This window comes from Lemur catta, chromosome 10, assembly GCF_020740605.2.
Source record: "Lemur catta isolate mLemCat1 chromosome 10, mLemCat1.pri, whole genome shotgun sequence".
Lineage (NCBI taxonomy): Eukaryota > Metazoa > Chordata > Mammalia > Primates > Lemuridae > Lemur > Lemur catta.
The window spans coordinates 66122150-66145175 of NC_059137.1; the positions used below are offsets into that span (position 1 = coordinate 66122150).

Here is a 23026-nt window from a genome sequence, read left to right on the forward strand (position 1 = left end):
GAGAAAAGTATGTATAATATGTTACCATTTTACAAGAAAGGATCAAGGGAAGTGATAACTATCTGCTTATTTAAAAATTACAGTGATAAACTAGAATCTGCTTTTTAAATTGTTCATGGGGGTGGGAGAAGACAAGGTTAAAAGCTATGCTCATCTAAACAGATCTTATTTTTTTCCTGCTTTGGAACCATCTGCCTACAAAAGAAAATTAACACGTTGCCACACGAGAAAAAAAAAATTTTTTTCCTGGGGCCACAGTGTTTTATTAAAACAAAATGATCCTTTCTAATTTGCTATTTTTTATTGTTTTCTGTGCATGAGTTATATATAGCACAATCCACGTTTTTAGAATTAAATTGTCAATATTAATTATAACAATAAGAACATCAACAAATAAGATTTTCAAGAACCAACTGCAGGGTTTTGCTTCACAAGGCCCTGGACTCAGAACTAGAGCCTGAGTTAAATACAGCTTACATGGCAGTCAATGTGTTAACATTTTTTTAAAGGCAAACTTAGCGAAAGCAAAATGAAACAAACCGCATCTGACTGTTTTGAGTTAACAGTATGGCCTCACAGAGAAAAATTATTGAAATGACTTTAAAACAGTAATTTGATTCTAAGGACAAAACGTATTGCAAAGAAAACTCTTACTGTTTTCAGTAATCATAGTGTAAATAATATTTGTAATGTTACTTTGAAAATACAGGATAAAGCAACTAAGAAATTATGTTAATGGCATTAATATTTTCATCATAAGAGAAAAGAGATTCAAATATAAAACAAGATAATAAAAACCTTGACATTTTCATTTGAATTGTAAATATCAGAATGAACTCCTAATATATTTTCTTTAAAAAAGAAAACATTTCCTAGCTCTGTCTACCTAGATTGTGGCCTCAATACTATTTTCTGCTAAAATGGCCCGTTGGAGAAATGGCTGATTTCAGGTCCAAGGAAAGAAATGTGTATGTAAGTTTAGCCTCAATCATCTTATGATACCAGAGAGCAAAGAAATTATCAAAGATGACTTGGTTATTAAAAAGACCCAGGAGCCTATATAAAGAATCTCCTCCTGGCCATGGATGAAGGCATAATAGATGGAAACATATCAAAAATATCTAAATCTATAAATTTATAATGATAATAAGATAAAATAATATTGGCCACTTTGGAGAATATTAGGGTACCAGCTCATTATTTTGAAAAATGGTGTCTATAAAGAGAGAATTTCACATTTATCCTGCCTTTGCTATGTGACTCTTACTTAAAATAAACAAATAAATGGTGAGGGAAAGTTTCTCTTTACAGAAGTAATTTAGCTAATAAGGAATTATATCCTTTAGAATATCACCACTTTGCAGCTGCTAATGAATCAATGTAGCACATTAGCTGTTACATCATAAAAAGGCAGCCAGATATTTATATGTATCCTGATGAAAAGACACACCACAGCCTGTGGAGTAATCTTGTGAAAAAATCAAATTTTAATCTGAGTAAGTCTTAAGAACAGGATATCTCAACCTCAGTATTATTGACATCTTAAACTAGATAATTTTTTTGTGGGAGGCTGTCCTGTGCATTATAGAATTGTATTTAGTAGCATCCTTGGCCTCTACCTGTTAGCTGCCAATAGCTACAACCAAAAATTTCTCCAGACATTGCCAGATGTACCCTGGGGAGAAAAATGCCCCAGTTGAGAACTGCTGCTCTAAAACTACCAGTTTATTTTTATTTTTATTTTTATTTATTTATTTATTTATTGAGACAGAATCTCACTCTGTTGCCCTGGCTAGAGTGCCGTGGCATCAGCCTGGCTCACAGCAACCTCAAACTCCTGGGCTCAAGCAATCCTCCTGCCTCAGCCTCCTGAGTAGCTGGGACTATAGGCATGCGCCACCATGCCTGGCTAATTTTTTCTATATATATTTTTAGTTGTCCATATAATTTCTTTTTTTTTTTTGTGGAGACGGGGTCTCGCTCTTGCTCAGGCTGATCTCGAACTCCTGAGCTCAAACAATCGACCCGCCTTTGCCTCCCAGAGTGCTAGGATTACAGGCATGATAAAACTACCAGTTTATAGTAAATACAGGAAAGTAAGAAATATACTAAATGACACCCAGGAATACAGTCAGCAAAATCTAGGACAAATGTAAGGAACGCTGTAGGACAAATAATTACTTCAGTACTGTCCAATAGAAATACAATGTAAGCTGTATATATAATTACAAACTTTATAGTGACCAAATTTTAAAAAGTAAAAAGAAATAGGTCAAATTAATTTTAATAACACATTTAACTCAGTAAGTCCAAAATATTATTTCAACTTGTAATCAGTATTGAAAAATTAATGAGCTATTTATACCTCCTTTTCATACTGTCTTCAAAATACCTTATTTTACACTTAAGACACACCTGAAGTCAGATGGTAAATTTTCATCAGAAATACTTGATCTATCTTTTGATTTTATAAAACTGATAGTTGAAAAAGTAGGTTCACATACCCAAGTTGTTTCAAGTATTTTCCAATAGCTTGAGTAAGTATCAGTTTTTAATTTAAATTCAAATTCCGAATTCAGGTTCTCAGTCCCTAGCCACATGTTAAGTGCTTTATGTCCACATGTGCCTAGTGCCTATTGTATTGCACAGTGCAGTTTCTAAAATAAATTTCAAGAAAAAATGGAAGGAGGAATCTCTAAGTTAAAAGGGAAACATAGTATCCAAATACGATGTGTAGATTTTATTTTGATCCTGATGTAAACAAAGCAACTATAAAAAAAAAATAATTAGAAAAAACAGGGAGATTTGAATACTTGCTCAATATTTGATAGTATTGGAATTTATTGATACTATTTTTAGGTTTGATAGTAGTTTATAGTTATGGATTTCTTTAAGTCTTTTTCTCTTAGAGATATATTGTTGTAATGTTTATGAGGGAGATGATAGGCTATCTGGGATGGCTTCAGAATAATTCAGAGAGGGGGCCATACAGGGAGGGGGCCCATGCAGGGAGGGAGTGTAGATGGGACAGTATTGGTTATGAGTTGAGAATTGCTGAAGCTGGGTAATAGGTATGTGAAGGTTTATTATACTGTTCTCTCTACTTTTGTATATGTTTGAAATTTTCCATAGTAAAAAGTGAAGCTTCCATTATCTGCCATGATAAAATAACAGGGACCATGTTTACCTCTTCATTTTAAACCGCTAAAAGATATGATAAAATATGTGAAATAATGGTTTTCAGACATTGAACGCCAGGCAGTACATCTGAAAGAAGAGGGAAAAAACAAAGTGAGCCCTATGATTGCTTCATCTTACTGCTTGGAGAGAGTCTTAAAAGACACGAAACTATCAAAGGTCACTCAAGAAGAAATAGATAACCAGAATAGCCTTATCTTTACTTCAAAAATTGAATTTGTAGTTAAAAACATTCCCACAAAGAAAACTTCAGTTCCAGTGTTTCCACTGGTGAATTCTACCAAGGATTTAAAGAATTAATACCAGTTCTATCCTAAGTCTTCCAGAAGTTGAAGAGGGAATACTTCTTGACTCATTGCACGAGGCCAGTATTACCAGATATCAAAACCAAAGACAAGAAAATCTCTCATGAACATAGATGCAAAAATTCTTCATAAAATACTAGCAGATCAAATCTAACAATATATAAAAAGGATAATACATCCTAACCAAGTGAGTTTCATCTCAGATATACAAGATTGGTTTAATATTTAGAAATTCATCATAACAGTCAAACAGAAAAACTAGATCATCTCGGTACATACAGAAAAAAACATTTGACAAAAAAGGCAGCATCCTTTCATGATAAAAAGCTTTCTACAACTGGGAATTGAAGGAAACTTCAATAACCTGATAAAGGACATCTGTATGAAACCAACACCTCATATCATATTCAGTGGTGAAAGACTGTAAACTTTCCCCTTATACTGGGAACAAGGAAGATGCCCGCTCTTGCCACTTCTGTTCCACATTGTACTTGAGGTTCTAGCTTGTGGAAAAAGGCAAGAAAAAGAAATCAAAGGTATGCAGACTGAAAAAAAGAAACCTGTCTATTTCAGATAAATGATCATCTCTGTGAAAAATCTTAAGGAATCTGCAAAAATCTACTGGAACTATCAGTGAAAAGGTAGCAAGATGGCAGGATATAAGTTCAATGCATAGAAAGTAATTGTGGCCCCATCTAATGAACAGTTGGAAATGGAAATGTAAAAATAATACCTTTTACAATGGCATCAAAAATGAAATACTTAGGGATATATTTGCAAGAACTATGTGCTGAAAGCTACAAAATTTTGGTGAGAGAAACTTTGCTGAGAGAAATTAAGTACACTGATTGTGTTCATGGATTGAAGATTTAGGATTTGTTAAAATGTCAATTCTTCTCCATATCTGTAGGTTCAATAAAATTCCCAGCAGAGTTCCTAGTAAAAATTGACAAACTTATTCTAAAATGTAATGGACTTAGAAGAACAAAAACAACTTTGAAAAAGATGTTATAGGATTCATACTAATTTTAACACTTTTTATAAAAAAGTTACAACAATCAAGGTATAGTTATGTACAAATAGATATCTATAGATCAGTGGAACAGAATAGAAAATCCAGAAGTAGATCCACATATGTATATTGGTTGTTTGTAAAGTCCCTATGAGCTAAAAGCAGTTTTTGCATTCTTTAAAGAGCTAAAACAAAAAAACCACAAAAATATGTGACAGTTTATATGGCCCTCGAAGATGAAAATACTTACTTGCCTTTCATAGAAAAATTTTTCTGACCCCTGATAGATACTATAAAAAGAACTCTTACAACAATCAATACAAAGAAAACCACCAACAACCCAGTGAAAAAGTGGGCAAAACAATTCACAATTGCAAAGATGTGGAAACAACCCAAATGCCCATCAATCCACGAATGGATTAGTAAACTGTGGTACATGTATACCATGGAGTATTACTCAGCTATAAGAAATAGCGGTGATACGACATCTCTTTGGTTCTCCTGGAGAGAATTGGAACCCATTATATTAAGTGAAGTATCCAAAGAATGGAAGAACAAGCATCACATGTACTCACCAGAAAATTGGTTTCCCTGATCATCACCTAAACGCACATCGGGGAAGGGTACCAATTAGATATCAGACTGAGAGGGGGGTGGGGGGAGGGGTTGGGTGTATGCCTACATGATGAGTGCGTTGCGCACCGTCTGGGGAATGGTCATGCTTGAGGGTGCTGACTCGGGAAGGTGGGGGGTGGGGGGAGGGGATGGAGGTATGACTACATGGTGAGTGCCAGGCGCACTGTCTGGAGAATGGACACGCTTGAGGCTCTGACTCAGGGGTATGGGCGGGACACAGACATTGTATATAACCTGAACTTATGTACCCCCATGATGAGCTGAAATAAATAAAATTTTAAAAAGTGGGTAAAAGATTTCAACATACTGAAGAAAGTATATGGATAGAAAATAAGCACATGAAAAGATGCCCAACTTTATTAGTAGAGAAGTTTGAATTAAAGCCATAATGAGCTACCACCATTGACCCACCAGAATGACTAAGACTTTAAAAGACTCACCATACCAAAGTGCTGGTGAGGATTTGGAACTGGAACTCTCATACACTGCTGGTGGGAATTTAAAGTAACCACTTCAGAAAATCATTTGGGAGTTTAAGTGCTAATGGTATACCTGCCATGTTGTCTAGTCATTTCTCTCCTAGTATTTACCCAAGAGAAAAGAAAGCATATGTCTGTGAAAGACCAGTACACAAATTGGTAACAGCTTTCTTTGTAATAGCTAAAAATGAAACAAATGTCCAGCAATAGCTGAATGGTTAAATAAGTTGTAGTATATCCATCCACACAATGGAATATTACTCTGCCACGAAAAGAAATGAATTACTGATGCACAACGTAAATGAATCTCAGTTATGCTGAGTGAAAGAAACCATACCAGGAAAGAGTATATACTATATAATTCTATTTATATAAAATTCTACAATATGCAGAGTGCCTGGTGACAGAAAGCAAGTCAGTAGTTGCCTGGGAAGGGTACAGTGGGGTGGATTACAGAGAAGCACAAAGCTTTTGAGGGTGATCGATATGTTTATTATCTTGCTGGTGATGGTTTTACTCATGTACATATTTGTCAAAGCTCATCAAGTTGTACACAAGTAAAATTAGGCTTTTATCATTTGTTTCACTGAAGTATTTTTTTCCAATATTTTTAATTATGAAACTAAGCATATACAGGAGTATGAAGAGTAACATAATATCCATGTTTTCACTACCCCTGTTTAACAAATGTTAATGCTTTACCATGTTTGTTGCAGATTTTTAAACATCTTTATGTATTCAAAGTCCCCTTGTACCCTTCCCCTTCCTTTCTTCTACTTCCCCAGGGTGTCTACTGCTCTTTGGCACTGTTATGTACATGATTCACTGTACAGTTCAGAAACATACCTGTTGCATAAAAGTGAGCTACATAGTGATATCTTTTTGTGGAAAGCATACTCATAGAATAGGTTTTAGGAAATATATACATAAGACTGCACAGATGAATGGGAAGATTAAATCAGAGTAGAGTAAGAGCTTATTATTCTGAAGCCAGCTTCTTCAAACCCTCTGGCTTCCTAAAAAAGCTTATAGCTAGAAGAAACTGGAAAAAAACAATTTTGCTAGCAGATAAGCAACAAGGAGCATTGCAGGCACAAACACACATAGCCAAACAGAGCTGAAGGTTAGGTTTGATATGCTAGGATTGGTTAGTTCGGTTCACTTTGAGCCCAAGATGGAAGTGTGGAAGGCAAGGAACCTGCCCCCGTCCCTGAAAAAAAGGAAGGAGAAAGGCAGAAGGAATAGCAATAGTCATTCTAAATAGGTAGAAGTGATGCAGCAAAAAGAAACCAAAGATAGGACCCAAATGAGAGTGGGGAGTGGAAGAGCTGGATATGGAACTAGCTACCAGAGGAGAACTTCGTCAGTGCTTGTTTCATGGGCATGTGGGGAATGTCATCTGCTCCTCATCTGTTCTGTTGCTAAATAATTGTAGAGCCCATGCTAAAGTTACTTTATTGATTGAGCTTATGAATGTGATTGTTAAGTATAGGAAATGATGCTATAGAAAAGGTTTCATGATGAAGTTAACCCATCATGCAGATACTATGTGGAGCTTTACTATATTTGGCTTTTAAATAACCAAAATCACATAATACAATATTTGATCCTGGTGCCTGAAGTTTTATTTTTAAATCAGTGTTAATGAGAACTTAAGAAAATGGTCTGTTCGTGTCATGTTTACAGAAGTATGAAATCAATGACTTTGGAGTAGGTGCTCTGCTAAACTTTAAGCCACTCTAGACATAGTGAGAGATACTTTTCCAACTGCCTTAGTTCAGATAGATGTACTGAGATTAGTGCAAACTGACAGGGTAGTGTTCTCTTCTAATCCACTTTGTTAGTAGTAGCAGAAATATTATTTTGAGTAGAGCTGACTGCTGTGTTTCAGGAGAGTAGGAATATTTCCTGGGAAGGGGCTTTGTTTTCAATCTTTGAATTACTAATTGATTTTTTACAAAGACAGCCACATAATACTGCCCAGAGAAATAATTTCTGATTAACTGCTTGTCCCTCTAGATTTTGTTCTTGGAAATAATTTTACCTCTCAGCCTCTTACCAACTTCATCTATATCTAAGCTAAAATATATCCTAACAAATTAAAAGTTACAGTTCCTGTAGTTGAATGCTCATCTTTGTTATCCAGAAAGTAAAAATAGCCAAGTATTTTACTTTATTTTATAATGAAAATAATATAGTCATGTATTATTTTGATCATGTTTTAATAATGCATAATTTCTTAACTCATTTGCATAATTTTAAAGTTAATTGGAGAAACTTTACTTAGCACATTTTAATTCTCTTTAGTCCTTGTTCCTTTCTTTACATGCCCTTTGCCCAATTCAGCCATCACCACGTTCGTAATTCACCTCTTTCTAACTGCCATGGCCACTACCAAGTCTTGGCCCTAAGTCCTAGGAAGTGTAGCCTCACTTCTTACCAATTTTGTATTCATGTAACTGCCAGAAAAATTGGTCTCATTTTTTATATTCCACTGCTTAGAATTCTATAATTTTATAATATTATGCATGATGTGAAGCTTTACAGAAATCTTCTAATATCTATTCTCAATTTGTAGTCTTTTTTTTTACTTTGGTTGGCTGTTCCAGTATAGTTTTCTTACAACTGCTTGTCATTACCTCTGTATCTTTCCCATATTGTTCTCTCACTTTTGTCAGTCTGAGTCCGTTGGGACTTTTGAAACCAGAACACCCCTCCTTGACACACACATACACACACCCCTTAATAAGGTTTTGCACGCTAATCCTACTTAATACTACCCCTGACTATTTTGCATTTCCTCAGCAATATTTTAGAACATTCTGTTTCCCTTGTTCATATGTTGATTTGAAAGTTCTTTCTCATGCTTTTTATTTATAATTGTTTTACCAGCCCTTTTTTTAAGGTCCTTTTATTTCTTGTGCTGCATACTTAATGTTTGTTGCTGACCATAGTCATTAGCCACACATTTTAGAGTCAAGAATGATGAGCAAAAGAAGAATGTATAGTAAGAGTAGGTGGATGGTAGTTCACTTTCTCTTTTCCTTGCTCTTTTTTCTTCTCACGTTTGCTGCCATTTACCTATAACATTCTTTTCTGTTCTTACTATCCAGCTTCCTTTGAACCAAGGAGAAATCTTTTTTTTTTTTTCTTCCTATTTGTCCCTTTGAGTACAGCAGGTTGCATTAAGGAACTATTACTACCACTTCCCATTTTGTCTTTTACCCTGAACGTGGGAAAATAAGTTCACAAAAGAAGGTTGACATAAAATTGTAGTAGGGATTGTATTCATGAGGAGACTTAAGGGTAACTAACCGCCAAGAGTTTGATACTTCCTCACATTTTTGGAAGGCAAATAGGGCAACAGGGTTCCAGACCTAGAAAACATCCCCAGAGAAAGGCAAATGATTGGGAGCCTCTATTTGGTAATATCATTAATTTCTGGACTATTTTTAGGACTAGTAAGCTGACTATGTGTGAATCCAAATATAGAGGTAGACAGGTACATATTCCTATTATTTTGGTTTTGACTAGGGGAAGGTTTCCTAACCACTCCAAGCTTAATTGTTATGTGCAGCCATAGGTATGATACCTGCTTAAATTGCAGGGATGTTATGATATTCAGTTTAGTAATATATATCAAGATGCCTAATGTGCTGTCTAGCATGAAGCTAGTGTTTCCTTTAAAAGTATAGATTTACATCAGAATTAATACTAGTTATAAGAATTAAACATTGTTTGTTTCTCCTAATACTAAATTTAGGAGTATAGTGTTTTTCATCTCACCTTCTCTCCTCTGTCTGCCTGCTTACCTTACCACTCTTGCACAAAAAGAACTGAATTTCAAAGGAAACATTTTTACTTAAATGAGAGATATATAATTTTGAAGGAAAAAATAAATAAATAATTTTTATATTCTTAAGTATGTATTCTGTCTGGTAACAAAAAATGGTTAACATTTGAATTTGAAAGCAGTTAAATTGGAATGAAATTTCATGCTTATATTTGTATTGAGGGAAAATTGAGGAAGAAATGTGTTAATTTACGGCTTATATTTCATTCACACAGAAAATGTTTTTCATTTTGTTTCACTCTTATTTTAATGAACTGTTAAATAGAATACATACTGTTTTAATAAGAAATTCTGTAAACAATTTTTATTTCTTCCACAAGAGGGCCTTCTTAGAAAAGCTTTTCCTTGTTTAATGTCAAGGTATTTCTGTACAACTTCCATGACAACCAAACTTTCTCAGAAAGAATTTCAGAGAAAAGGCAGTGGTTAATAATTTTTTCCAGAATGTATACCTACAAAGTGATGTTAGAGGGGATATTTTGTAAATCTTCCCCCTCTCTCTTCTTATGTCTTAAACAGATGGAGTATTTTCTGTTCTCTATTAACCGTTAAAGACTCTAAGCAGAAATGTAAATAAAGCTAGTGAAGCTAGCCTGACTTCACATTATCTTAGATAATTGTGTATTATCCTCTCCCTACCCCAACCAAAAAAGCTCAGTAAGAAAAATTGCAGTTAAAAAAAAAGTCAGGTGCTATGTGAAAGAAGTATGTCACAAATGTGTATGTATAAAAAGAATATTTTCTCAGATAAAGATTTTATTAGGCATATGCCACCAAACAGAAACCATTGAATGAGGTTTTGTCCATCTTAAGTATGGAGCTTCAAATAATCAATCAGTGATATTTCTTTTAAGATAATGTTCTAATACTTCATTTTAGCAAAGTGTAGAGGAACAGGAAACAGGAATAGAAGAAATTAGGAGTGTTCAGTTTTTTTCCAGCTGTCCCTTATTTTGCATTTGCCTAAGTACAATGGCCTTTACAGAGCAGAGTAGTAGTGACTAGGAGTCTGTAATATTTTCTTTTATTTCTCTCAGGCTGTAGAAACTGAGGAATTCATTCAAGGAAACCACAGTACTAAGTGATTAGTATAAAGGCTAGCTTGTATTTTCAGTTTGGTCCAGTATATATTCTTTTACTTTTCATAACTTTGTCTTGATTTACTTTATTTGCTATCAAACTTGTATGCATAAAAATCACCTGAGAACCTCATTAATAATACAGATGCCCAGGCCTTGGCCCCTGAAGCATTAATCAAATAGATCTGGGGTGTGGCTAGGGCATCCATCCCCCACCCCTAGGTGTTTTTTGTGTAGACCAAAGTTTGAGGTTTAATGGAAAGAGATAAAATAAAAATAAAACTAGACCAAAAGATTGTAATAGGGGCCAGTCACGGTGGCTCAGGCATGTAATCCTAGCACTCTGGGAGGCCGAGATGGGCGGATCATTTGAGCTCAGGAGATCGAGACCAGCCTGAGCAAGAGTGAGACCCTGTCTCTACTGAAAAAATAGAAAGAAATTAGCTGGACAACTGAAAATATATAGAAAAAAATGAGCCGGGCATGGTGGCGCATACCTGTAGTCCCAGCTACTTGGGAGGCTGAGGCAGTAGGATTGCTTGAGCCCAGGAGTTTGAGGTTGCTGTGAGCTAGGCTGACACCATGGCAATCTAGCCTGGGCAAAAGAGTGAGACTCTGTTTAAAAAAAAAAAAAAAAGATTGTAATGGGGATTAGGTTAACTAATATATGGGATAGTGGTTATAACAATGCTTGGCCTGCAGAAAATATTCAGTAGATTAGAAACCCTCCTTATTACACATGAAACTTGCAATTTGGTCCTTGTCCACCTTGTCAACTCTGATCCTTTTCATCTTTACAAATTTCTCTCTTCCAGCCATGTTAGATACTTGTTCCCTAAATGGGTCTTTGAGGCTTCTGTGCCTTTCATAGTCACCTGTCCTTGGAATGTCTTCTGCTGTTGCTTCTTTAGTAAATTCTTACTTATTCTTTAAGACTATTCGGTTGTCATAGCTTGTATGACCATCTGAACTTCCTGCGTCCCCTTTCCTCACGCACATACTCTATCCAGTCTGCTCCCACTGAGAGGCATCATGCTGTAAGGGAAAGAGCACGTGTTCTGTAAGCAGGCATGGATCTGAGTCATGACAGCTTCTAACTAAATGTGTGAGCTTGGACAATTCCTTTCAGTCTTTTTTTAATGTGCTAAATGGGGATAATATTAGTGTACAGTGTTGTGAGAAATAAAGGGAATAATGTATACGTTTAAGTTCAAATTTAACCTTTACCATAAAAGCACTTATGATTTGAGATATGATTTTAGATGATTTGGTTATAATCATAATCAGAATTCAGTAATTTATTTCATACAGTGTGGTGGTTTAATAAAACAGCCCTCTAACAGTAATATTCAGATTTTAAATATATTTTTCTTGTAGCAACATTTCATTGAGTTGGATGAAAATAGACAGAGATTGCTGCAGAAATGCAAGGAACTTATGAAGAGAGCTAGGCAAGTATGTAACCTGGGCGCAGAGCAGACTGTTCCTCAAGAATATCAGACAGTAAGTATAAAAAGTATATAATTTACAGTTGCTGTATTTAACACATTATTTTTAAGCTTAGAGGATCTTACACATTGTAACAGGCCACAAAAAACATGATGTGTCATAAAAAATATGGAATTTTTTTCCCATTTTTAAACTGAATATATAATATTAAATAATTTTGTTTAACAGATTTTCTCTACTGTATTCAAATTTGGCCACCAGTCTTATGGCTTAGTGTGAAAATTCTTAAAACATGGATATCACTATACAAAATTATGGGTACTGTAGCATTTGTTCTTCTAATAAAAGTGGGCTTTTTCCCCTGAAACTACCTTTAAAGAGGTACAGTTATAAATGTGGGGTATAGTTTTTCCTGGAAACAGTGTACCAGTAATTGGTATATACAGTAAAAGGGGGTATTTAGAAAAAGAAAGGCAAAATGGAAATGTTTCCTAGAAACTGGGTGTTGGATTAGGGTTCAGTGGGAGCTGAATCTTTAGGGCTAACATCTGCTGGTAAGGAAAGGACAAAAGAGCCTTTTCTTTATTTCCATTATGTTTTATATGCTAACATACCAATTAGTTAAATTATGAGAAACTGCTCTTTGGTCTACATTCTACCATTAATTATGTACCCCTGTGGCCCTAGGCTCTATCTGATAAGTGGGGTTGATAAATTGTCTACATAGATGCCTATTCAGAGTAATGCCAAAATGAAATTAGGAAATGAATTTTAAAATACATATTTTTATCCCTTTTTTGATTCTTAATTTCAAATGTTATGTATTTCAATAGACAATAAAATGTCAGGTAAAGATAAAAACAGCAACATGGTTGTCCCGTTGATAAGTCATACAGTTTTTGAAAGAAACAAAATTAGAAGATAATTAATATATTCATTAAAAGTATATTGATTACCTGCTACATATCAAGCATTGAACAAAACAGACATACTTTGTTCTCTACTAAAACTTATATTCTAGTCTGGAGGATGGGGCAGACAAAAACACAAAAAGAGAATAGATAATGTCAGATAGTGAGAGATGCTAAGAAGAAAAATAAAACAAGGTGAAGGAATAGAGTGACATGGATAGGAATTGGTCAGGAAAGCCTTTTTTGAGAAGATACTACTTTAGATAATTCCTGAATGAAGAGAAATCAGTCAAGTGAAGAAGCGAGAAAAAAGTATTCCAGACAGAGAAAACAGCTCAGACAAGCCCCTGAGACAGAAGTATATTTGACATGTTTATAAATAAACATGAATAAAAAGAATAAAAAATCTCAGTAGGGCTGAAAATTGTAATCTAAGCAGAGAGGAAGGCAGAAGCCAAGATTATTTGGGGCATTATAGACCATACAGGGAGTTTAGGTTATACTCTTTTTGAGATAGAATCCACTGGAGGATTTAACAGAAGAGTGATATTGCTAACTTCAGTTTATAAAAGGGCACTCTAACTTCTATATGGAGAGTAAAGTAGGGCTACAAGGATGGAAGTAAGGAGACCATTTAGAAGGTTTGAACTAGGCAAGAGGTTATAGTGGCATGGATTAGATCTGAAGAGAGAAAGAAAGGGAAGTTGTCAGATTTGAGGTATCTTTAATGATCGAGCCAGCAAGACTTGATGATGGATTTGACATAAAGGGTAAGAGAAAGAACCCCTGAATTTTTCACCTGAACAAATGATGATGTCATTTACTGAGATGAAGAAGATTGAAGGAGAAACTGCTTTGCTTAAAGTGTTGGGGAAGGTGAATGAAACGAAAATTCTGTTTCACCATCTTAAAGTTAAGAAGCCTATTAGAGTGAAGTGAAGATACCAAGTAAGTGTTTGACACATGTGCTCAAAGCTTAGTGGACAAGGCAGAAAATCAGCAAATATACATACTGAATATCTAAAGGTCTGTAGAAGTTGAACTGCTTTCTAAAAGGTTAAAAAAAATAAGATTAAGATACTAGATTAGTGTCATGTGTCAAGATCTTTTTCAGGGTTTCAAGATTGGTTTTGTACCTTGTAGTACATATATGGACTTAGCAGGTTGTGCTCAATACAACAGTGTACTGCTTGCCTCCCCTCACAGGAAAGCAACTGTTCTAATTTGTCTCCATGGAATGGACTGAGAAGATAGTACTGTGGTGAAATTCTGCCAAAGTAATTGGATTCTTAGGATGCTTTTGTAGTTCTTCATAAGTACAGTATAAAGTTCTAACTTCTTGCTCTCTTTCAATGCCCCACATATTCTGGACCCATTCTACCAATTCAGCAAGTACCCACCATTCCAAATGGACACAACTCCTCACCCCCCATGGTATGCAGTGCTCATTCTTTTTTCCCAAGCTCCTATGTTCCCTCTGCCGTGATTTTTTTCTGGCTTTTGCTTTAAGACCCAGAGATGAACTCTAAGCCTTTGAATTCTCTTAACTCTCCTGTAGCATGAACTGATAACTTCTTTCTCTAAATTCTATAGTCTGTGCAATATATACTGCTTATTTTAATACTCAACATGAATACATTGCTTTAAGGTATTATCCAGTGTATACATTTTGTTTTCTTTTAAAGTATAAGCTTTTTGAAGGCAAAGGACCCTGTTAATAATTCCTTTGTATCCTTGTGTGCTAGCATGTTGTTGAACAGAGAATAGATACTTACTCAGCAGATTATTTTCCTTTTAACTATTTGAATGAATGGTTTTCATTGTATCTATGGTGATGGACAATTTTTTTCTTTAGGCTTTCCAAGATCTTCCAAACACATTGGATGAAATTGATGCTTTGTTAACTGAAGAAAGATCAAGAGCTTCCTGCTTCACGGGACTGAATCCTACAGTATGCCTCTTTCTCTGTTCCCATTCTGCAGCCACCACTGCTACTACCCTCCCCATACACACACGCGTGTGCATACATGCACACACATACACAGAGTTCCCTCCAGTACTTGCCTCCCACTCTGTACTAGAGCTCTTGGTAATAATAAGCTAGACAGCAGGAACAATGTGCTTTAAATGCCAGATTCTGAATCTATTAGAATTTTAAATAGATTCTTCCTAAGGAACACAGTGTTCTGTGCCTTTTCTTTATAAAAAGAATAGTTGGGCTAACCTGAAATACTGCAATGTCTATTTTTCAATGATAAAAAATGTCATTTGCAGTATGTAGTTAGAACATAAATTAGTTGAATACAAACAATGCAACACAATTGGCATTTTCAGCTAATGTTTTAATTTATGTAAATTTTATATTTTGTCCTTTTGTAGATTTATCTTAAAGAGATATTTTTTTCCCTGCCAGATTGTTGAGGAATACACAAAAAGAGAAGAAGAAATAGAGCAGTTAACTGAGGAACTAAAAGGAAAGAAAGTTGAACTAGATAAATATAGGGAAAACATTTCACAGGTAATTTTTTAATTTTTATGTTTTGTTTTTATCATATGTTTATTATTAATGAAGCGGGAACATAGAATAATGCAAAATGGGATGACATACTCCTGAGAGAAATGTGTTTCCATGATCAGATTGATATTGATATAAAATTTGTTTTACGTAAAGTTTTGTGCCAGAACCATAATAATACTGCTTTTAAATTGTGTTTTTGTGTTGCCTTTATTTATAGGTAAAAGAAAGGTGGCTTAATCCTTTAAAAGAGCTAGTAGAAAAAATTAATGAAAAATTCAGCAATTTTTTTAGTTCTATGCAGTGTGCTGGTGAAGTTGATCTCCATACAGAAAATGAGGTAAAATTGCATTTGAAATATATTTCTATGAAAGTAATTTTAATTGTATGCTAAAAGTACATGTAAATTACTTATTAACTTGAGAGTTATACCTGTGAGAATTTTGTTTACTAAAAAATTTTCCAAAGGAAGAAGAAGACAACCTATGGGATTCCATTCAGGGTCACTTTTCCTCCCCCTGCCCATTTTCAAGTTTCAAAAATTTATTTTTAAAATTTTTTTTTTTTTACTTTGATTTACCAATGCTTTTTTTTTTTCTTTCAAAATATTAATTAAGGGGATACTAGTGTTTTGTTATAGATAACTTGTATAATGCTTAAGTCAAGGCCTCTTGTGTGCCCGTCACCAGAATAGTGTTCATTGTACCCAACGGGTAAGTTTTTATCCCACACCCCACCACACACTGCCCCCTTCTTGGTTTGTCATGTCCTTTTGATCGGTTTGTGCTGGTGTGTACCCATCTATTAGCTCCCACTTATTAGTGAAAACATACAGTATTTTGTTTTCCATTCCTGAGATACTTCATTTAGGATGGTGGTCTCCAGTTCCATCCAAGTTGCTGCAAATGACATTATTTCATTACTTTTTATGGCTGAGTAGTAAGTACTCCATGGGAGGGAGGGCGTTTGTGTATATATCACATTTTCTTTATCCACTCATGAATTGATGGGCACTTAGATTGATTCCACATCTTTGCAATTGTGAATTGTGCTGAAATAAACATTCAAGTGCAGGTGTCTTTTTGATAAAATGGCTTCATTTCCTTTGGGTAGATACTGAGCAGTGGCATTGCTGGATGGAGTGGTATAGGTCTGCATTTATTTCCTTGAAGAATCTCCATACTATTTTCCATAGAGGTGATACTAATTTGCAGTTCCACCAAGAGTGTATAAGCATTCCTTTCTCTCTGCATCCACACAAGCATCTGTTGTTTTTTGACTTTGTGATAATGAGCATTTTAATAGGGGTAAGGTAGTACCTCATTGTAGGTGTAATTTGCATTTCCCTGATGATTAGTGATATTGAGCATTTTTTCAGATGTTTCTTGGCCATTTGTCTATCTTTCAAAAAACTTAACGTTCATGTCTTTTGCCTGCTTTTTGATGGGGCTGTTTGTTTTTTTCTTGCTTATTTGAGTTCTTTATAGAGTCTGGATATTAATCCCTTGTTGGATATATAGTTTGCAAATATTTTCTCCCATTCTGTAGATTATCTGTTCACGCTGTTGATTATTTCCTTTGCTGTGCAGAAGCTTTTTAATTTAATGAAGTCCCATTTATTTATTATTGTTGCTTTATTTGCCTTTGGGATCTTAGTTATAAATTCTTTGCCTATGCTGATGTCCAGAAGAGTTTTTTCTACATTTTCTTCTAGAATTTTTATGGTTTCATGCCTTACATTTAAGTTTTTAATCCATTTTGAATTGATTTTTGTATATGTTGAGAGATGGTCCGGTTTTCATTATTCTGCACATGACTATCCAATTTTTCCAGCACCATTGATTTAATAGGGATTCCTTTCTTCAATGTATGTTGTTGTCTGTTTTGTCAAAGATCAGTTGGTTGTAGGTAGATGGTTTTATTTCTGGGTTCTCTATTCTGTTCCATTGGTCTATGTCTCTACTTTTATACCATTACCATGCTGTTTTGGTTGCTATAGCCTTGTAGTATAATTCAAAGTAAGGTAATGCAGTGCCTCCAGATTTGTTCTTTTTGCTTAAGATTGCTTTGACTGTTCAGGCTTTTTTTTTTTATTCCAAATGAAGCTTAGGATTATTTTTTCTATATCTGTGAAATACGATGTTGGTATTTTGATGGGGTTTGCTTTGAATCTGTAAATCAATTTGGGCTGTATGGACATTTTAATGACATTGGTTCTATCATTTCATGATCAGGGGATTTTTATTGATTTGTTTGTGTCATCTGCAGTTTCTTTCATCAGTGTTTTTTGGTTCTCCTTATAGAGATTTTTCACTTCCTTGGTTAAGTATATTCTTAGGTATTTATTTTCTTTGTAGCTATTGTAAATGGTATTGAGTCCTTGATTTGACTCTTTGCTTGACTGTTGTTAACATACAGAAATGCTACTGATTTGTGTACATTGATTTTGTAACCTAAGGCTTCTGCTGAATTTATTTATCAATTCCAGGAGTCTTTTGGTGGAGTCTTCAGGGTTTTCTCGATAAAAGATCGTATCAGCAAATGGGATAGTTTGACCTCCTGTTTCCCGATTTGGATGCCCTTTCTTTCTTTCTCTTGCCTGATTGCTCTGGCTAGGACTTCCAATGCTATGTTGAATAGAAGTGGTGTTAGTGGGCTCCCTTGTCTTATTCCAGTTCTTAAAGGAAATGCTTTCAACTTTTCCCCATTCAGTATGATGTTAGCTGTGGATTAGTTATTTAGAGCTTTTATAATTTTGAGTTATGAACCTTGTACACCTAGATTGTTGAGGGTCTTTATCATGAAGGATGCTGTATTTCGTTGAGTGCTTTTTCTGCATCTGTTGAGATAATTATATGGTCTTTGTTTTTACTTCTGTTTATGTGATGAATCACATTTATTGATTTGCATATGTTAAACCATCCTTGCATCCCTGGGATGAAACCCACTTGATCGTGGTGAATTATCTTTTTGATGTGCTGTTGAATTAGGTTTGCTAGTATTTTGTTGAGGATTTTTGCATGTGTGTTCATAATTGATACTGGTCTGCAGATTTGTGTTTTTGTTGTATCCTTTCCTGGCTTTGATGTTAGGATAACAGTAGCTTTATAGAATGAGTTAGAGAGGATTCCCTCCTTCTACATGTTATGAAGTAGTTTCTGTAGGATAGGTACCAGTTCTTCTTTGTATGTCAGGTAGAATTGGGTTGTGAATTTGTCTGGTCTGGGGTTTTGTTTTGTTGGGAGATTTTTTATTACTGCTTCAGTCTCATTGCTCATTATTGGTCTGTTCAGGATTTCTATTTCTTTCTGATTCATGTTTGAGAGATTATGTGTTTCCAAGAATTTGTCTATTTCCCCTAGGTTTTCTAGTTTGTTTAAGTAGAGGTTTTCATAGTATTCACGGATGATACTTTGTATTTCCATGGTATCAGTTGTAATGTCTTCTTTTTCATTTTTGATTAGGGTTATTTGAGTCCTTTGTCTTCTATTTCTGGTTAATCTGGCTAGCAGTCTATTAATTTTATTTATCTTTCCAAAGAACCAACTTTTTGTTTCATGGATCCTTTGTGGGGCTTTTTTTGTTTGATTGTTTTTTTGGTTTTTTTATTTGTTTGTTTCCATTTTGTTTACTTCTGCTCTGAGCTTTGTTATTTCTTTTCTTTTGCTGGATTTAAGTTTGATTTGTTCTTTTTCTTTTACCTTGAGATGTGACATAGGTTGTTAATTTGTGATCTTTCCGTCTTTAGGCACTTAAGACTATGAACTTTCTCCATAGGTCTGTTTTTGCTGTATTCCATAGATTTTGAAAGCTTGTGTTCCCTTTTGTCATTGAGGTCAACAAATCTTTTGATTTCCATTTTAATTTCATCATTGACCCAAGGATCATTCAGCAGCAGGTTGTTTAATTTCCATGACTTTGTGTAGATTTGAGTGTGTCTTTTGAAATTGATTTTTAGTTTTATTCCACTGTGGTCTGAGAAGATACATGGTCTGATTTCGATTTCTTTTTTAATCTGCTACGACTTGTTTTGTGGCCTAAGAAGTGATTAGTCTTGGAAAATATCCCATGTGCTGATGAGAAAAATGTATATTCAGTAGTTTGGGGTAGAATGTTCTGTAAATGTCTGTTATGTCCATTTGTTCTAGAGTCCTGTTTAAGTCTAATATTTCTTTATTCATTTTCTGCCTCAGAGATCTGTCTAGTTCTGTCAGTGGAGTGTTGAAGTCTCTAACAGTTAAGATGCTGCTCTTTATTTCTTTGCTTAGATCTAGAAGAATTTGCTTTATGAAACTAGGAGGTCCTGTGTTAGGTACATATATATTTAGGATTGTAATGTCTTCTCTTTGAATTGCTCCCTTACCTTTATATAATGAACATCTTTGTGTTTTTGTTTTTGTTTTTGTTTTGCCATTGTTGATTTGAAGTCTATTTATCTGATATGAGAATGGCTACACCTGCTTGCTTTTGGTTTCTATTTACATGGAATATTTTTTTTCATACCATTACCTTGAGTCTGTATGAGTCCTTGTAGTTGTGTTTTTCATTTATTCAGGCAGTCTGTGTCACTTAAGTGGGGCATTCAGACTGTTCATGTTGAGTGTTAGTATTGGTATGTGGGATGGCTGTTCAACATGTTGGATTATACCTTATTACATTGTTTTCCCTCTTGTGCTATTGTTTTATAAGAACTATAGGCTATAACTTTTGGGTGTTTTTACACTGGTTGGTATCTATTGTGCTATTGCATGTATAATGTACTTTTGAGCATTTCCTGTAGGGCACGTCTGGTAATGACACATTCCCTTAGCATTTACTTATCTGGGAAAGACTTTATTTCTCCTTCATTTATGAATCTTAGTTTAGCAGGATACAAAATTCTTGACTGCCGGTTATTCTGTTACAGGAGACTAAAGATAGGACCCCATTTCTTTTTGACTTGTAAGGTTTCTCTTGAGAAATCTGTTAGTCTGATGGGTTTTCCTTTGTAAAGTTACTTCATGTTTTCACCTCATGGTTCATAGGAGTCTCTCCTTCGTGTTGACTTTGGCCAGTCTGATGACTTGACTATGCCTTGGTGATGCCATTTTTGCAGTGAATCTCCCAGCTGTTCATTGAGTTTTTTGTGTCTAGATGTCTAAATCTCTAGCAAAACCAGGGGAAGTTTTCCTCAGTTATTCCCTCAAATAGGTTTTCCAGGCCTTTTGGGTTTTCTTCTTCACCCTCAGGGATGCCTGTGATTCTTATATTTGGCCATTTTACATAATCCCATATTTCTCATAGACTTTGTTCATTCCTCTTGATTCTTTGTTCTTTATTTTTGACTGGGTTAATTCTAAAGAGTTGTCTTCAAGCTCTGAAATTCTTCTGCATGGCCTACTCTATTCTTAAAACTTTCCACTGTGTTTTCTATTTCTTGAATTTTTCATTTCCAGAAGTTCTATTTGTTTTTTGTTTTTTAATATATGTATCTCTTTAGTAAATTTTTCATTCATTTCCTGAATTGTCTTTCTGGTTTCTTTGAGTTAATATTCTATTTTCTCTTGGATCTCATTTAGCTTCCTTGCAATCCATATTTAGAATTCTTTATCTGTCATTTCAGTATTTTCATTTTGGTTGGGATCCTTTATTAGAGAGCTGGTATGCTCCTTTGGGGGTGTTCTTTCACTCTGATTTTTCGTACTTCCAGAGTTCTTGCACTGATTCCTTCTCATCTGGACCAACTATCACTTCCTGGTTTTCAATTTTCTTTTGTTTTTTTTCCTCCTTGCTCTTAAGGGTGTGTCTGTAGCATATGTTGGGTAAGGACCTTTGGCTTTGCTTTTGGGTGCTTTGATGAGGGTCTAGGTTCTGGATGGATACCTTGGTTTTAGATATCCTTAGTGTGGTGGTTTTCTCAGTTGTTATAATAGTTATCTGTAAGCTGTAGCAGTGGTGAGCTATGTGTGTGGGCCTATTCCCTCTGTCTTATTGACAAGGGAAGATGGAGGTCTTTGAAACTCTTTCTCTTTCCCCAGCCCTGTGGTCTCCTTAACAGTGTGAATCATATTGGGACACCCAGTTTAATCTCTGAGACAATAGGTGATGCTTGTAGTAAGAGTCAGACGCCCTATATGATTGAATCAGTAAATGCTATCTATAATGGGCTGGACAAGTTGTCCTCCCTGCCAGTAGGTGGTGCTTACAGGAAAGAGCTGCAGTGGTGTTTTGGGGGCCATGTGACCAGCTCTAGTTGATCAGGAGAAGTACTCAATGCCCCAGGTGGTGTGCGGGGCCCTGGAGTTTCTAGGGGACTTCTTATTCTCCACAACAGCAGAGGTGGGTGAAGGAGCAAGGCTGAATGGGGCTGGGTCAGGTGAGCCTGCGTTCAGGCTCCATAAAAGCAGGCACAAGATCTCTCTCTGCCAGGCCAAGGGTGGGCTCCAAGGCCACTGGGTAAAGCCACCAGGGAGGCGCTGAAGCAGCCCCACCAAGCCAAAAAGTCTGCTTATGGGGGTGGGGCCATCTGGGATTCACAGTCTGGCTGTTAGAAGTGGGGTTTCATTCTTCTCCCTCTTCCCTTGCTCCGCAGATCTCCTTCCAACATTTGGCTGGAGGCAGCTGCCCAAACTAGCCGAGCTCACCAGCGGTGGTGCCACAGACTGGGAGCTTTCCTGCCCAGGCTCTTGCCTCAGATCGAAAGCGTGGCTTTCCTTTTCAGGGAGGGGTGCTCCAGCTCCATGAGTGCACTGAAGTTCAGACCCACACTGCACTGTCCTTTTAGTTCTGCCCACATGGGCTCCCTAGCCTACCAAGATTAGTCCACACATCTCTCCTCCATGCCCGAGTCCTGGGGGTATGGGATCCAGCCTGCAGGCCTGTTCCCTCGTCCTCCAGGTTCAATTCCTGACCATGCCAGAAAGAAGCATGGTGGTCCTGAGTTCTGTCAAGGGCTCAAGAAGATTTAATGTTCCTCCACTTTGGGGTATGCTCTGCTGTGCTGGAGCAGCCAAGCAAGCAACACTGGGCAGGGCCAGTGACAGGAAAACCACAGTTCTTGTACCCCTTGGTCCGCCGCTGCTCTTTAAGAGTTAAGGCATGAGCCCCACTTTCTGTGGAAGCCTCGGAGTGGTGGGCATACCACCAGAGCAGATGCTCCTGAGAGCCCTAGCTCAATCCTCCCTTGGGGCACCCATGCCAGCTCACATGGGAACTGTTGCTCAGCAGCAGTGGGTAAGGGAGGCAGGAGGAAGAGAAAAGTCTGAATGGAGGAGAGCTGGCACTCTGGTACCCTTTGTCTCTTTCCCTAGAAGACAGCTCACTTGGAGTGTCCAAGCTCCGGGATCACACAGTTTTCCCAGGACCCACCAACCCCCTGTGGCCACCACAGTCTGAGCAGGAGTTGGGAAATGTTTTTGTGGGGTCCGGTGACACAAAAACTGAAGGGCTAAAGCTTCCTGGGGAGGACAAAGGTACATAATGGGTGGAGAAGCAGTATGGCACCTGCCACCTTGGCTTCGGTCTGTGGTGAGGGGAAACTATCCCAAGGGGGCTGGCAGCCTGGTCCTTTGTTCTCAGGAAGCTCCCAGTTCACTGGAGGCAGCAGCTTT

The 23026-nt window shown here is 36.2% G+C and overlaps 1 protein-coding gene across 3 annotated transcripts in view; it reads left to right on the forward strand.

Moving 5' to 3' along the window:
* Nucleotides 1-23026, forward strand: part of SMC5 (structural maintenance of chromosomes 5) — a 98249-nt gene that overhangs the window by 66214 nt on the left and 9009 nt on the right. For 2 of the 3 annotated variants that reach the window (XM_045563647.1, XM_045563649.1), the window contains 5 exons: nt 11940-12065; nt 14312-14356; nt 14778-14873; nt 15336-15440; nt 15658-15777. In XM_045563647.1, coding sequence (XP_045419603.1) covers nt 11940-12065; nt 14312-14356; nt 14778-14873; nt 15336-15440; nt 15658-15777 — 492 coding nt within the window. The remainder of the gene's footprint in view (nt 1-11939; nt 12066-14311; nt 14357-14777; nt 14874-15335; nt 15441-15657; nt 15778-23026) is intronic. The other variant, XM_045563648.1, reaches the window with a different exon arrangement.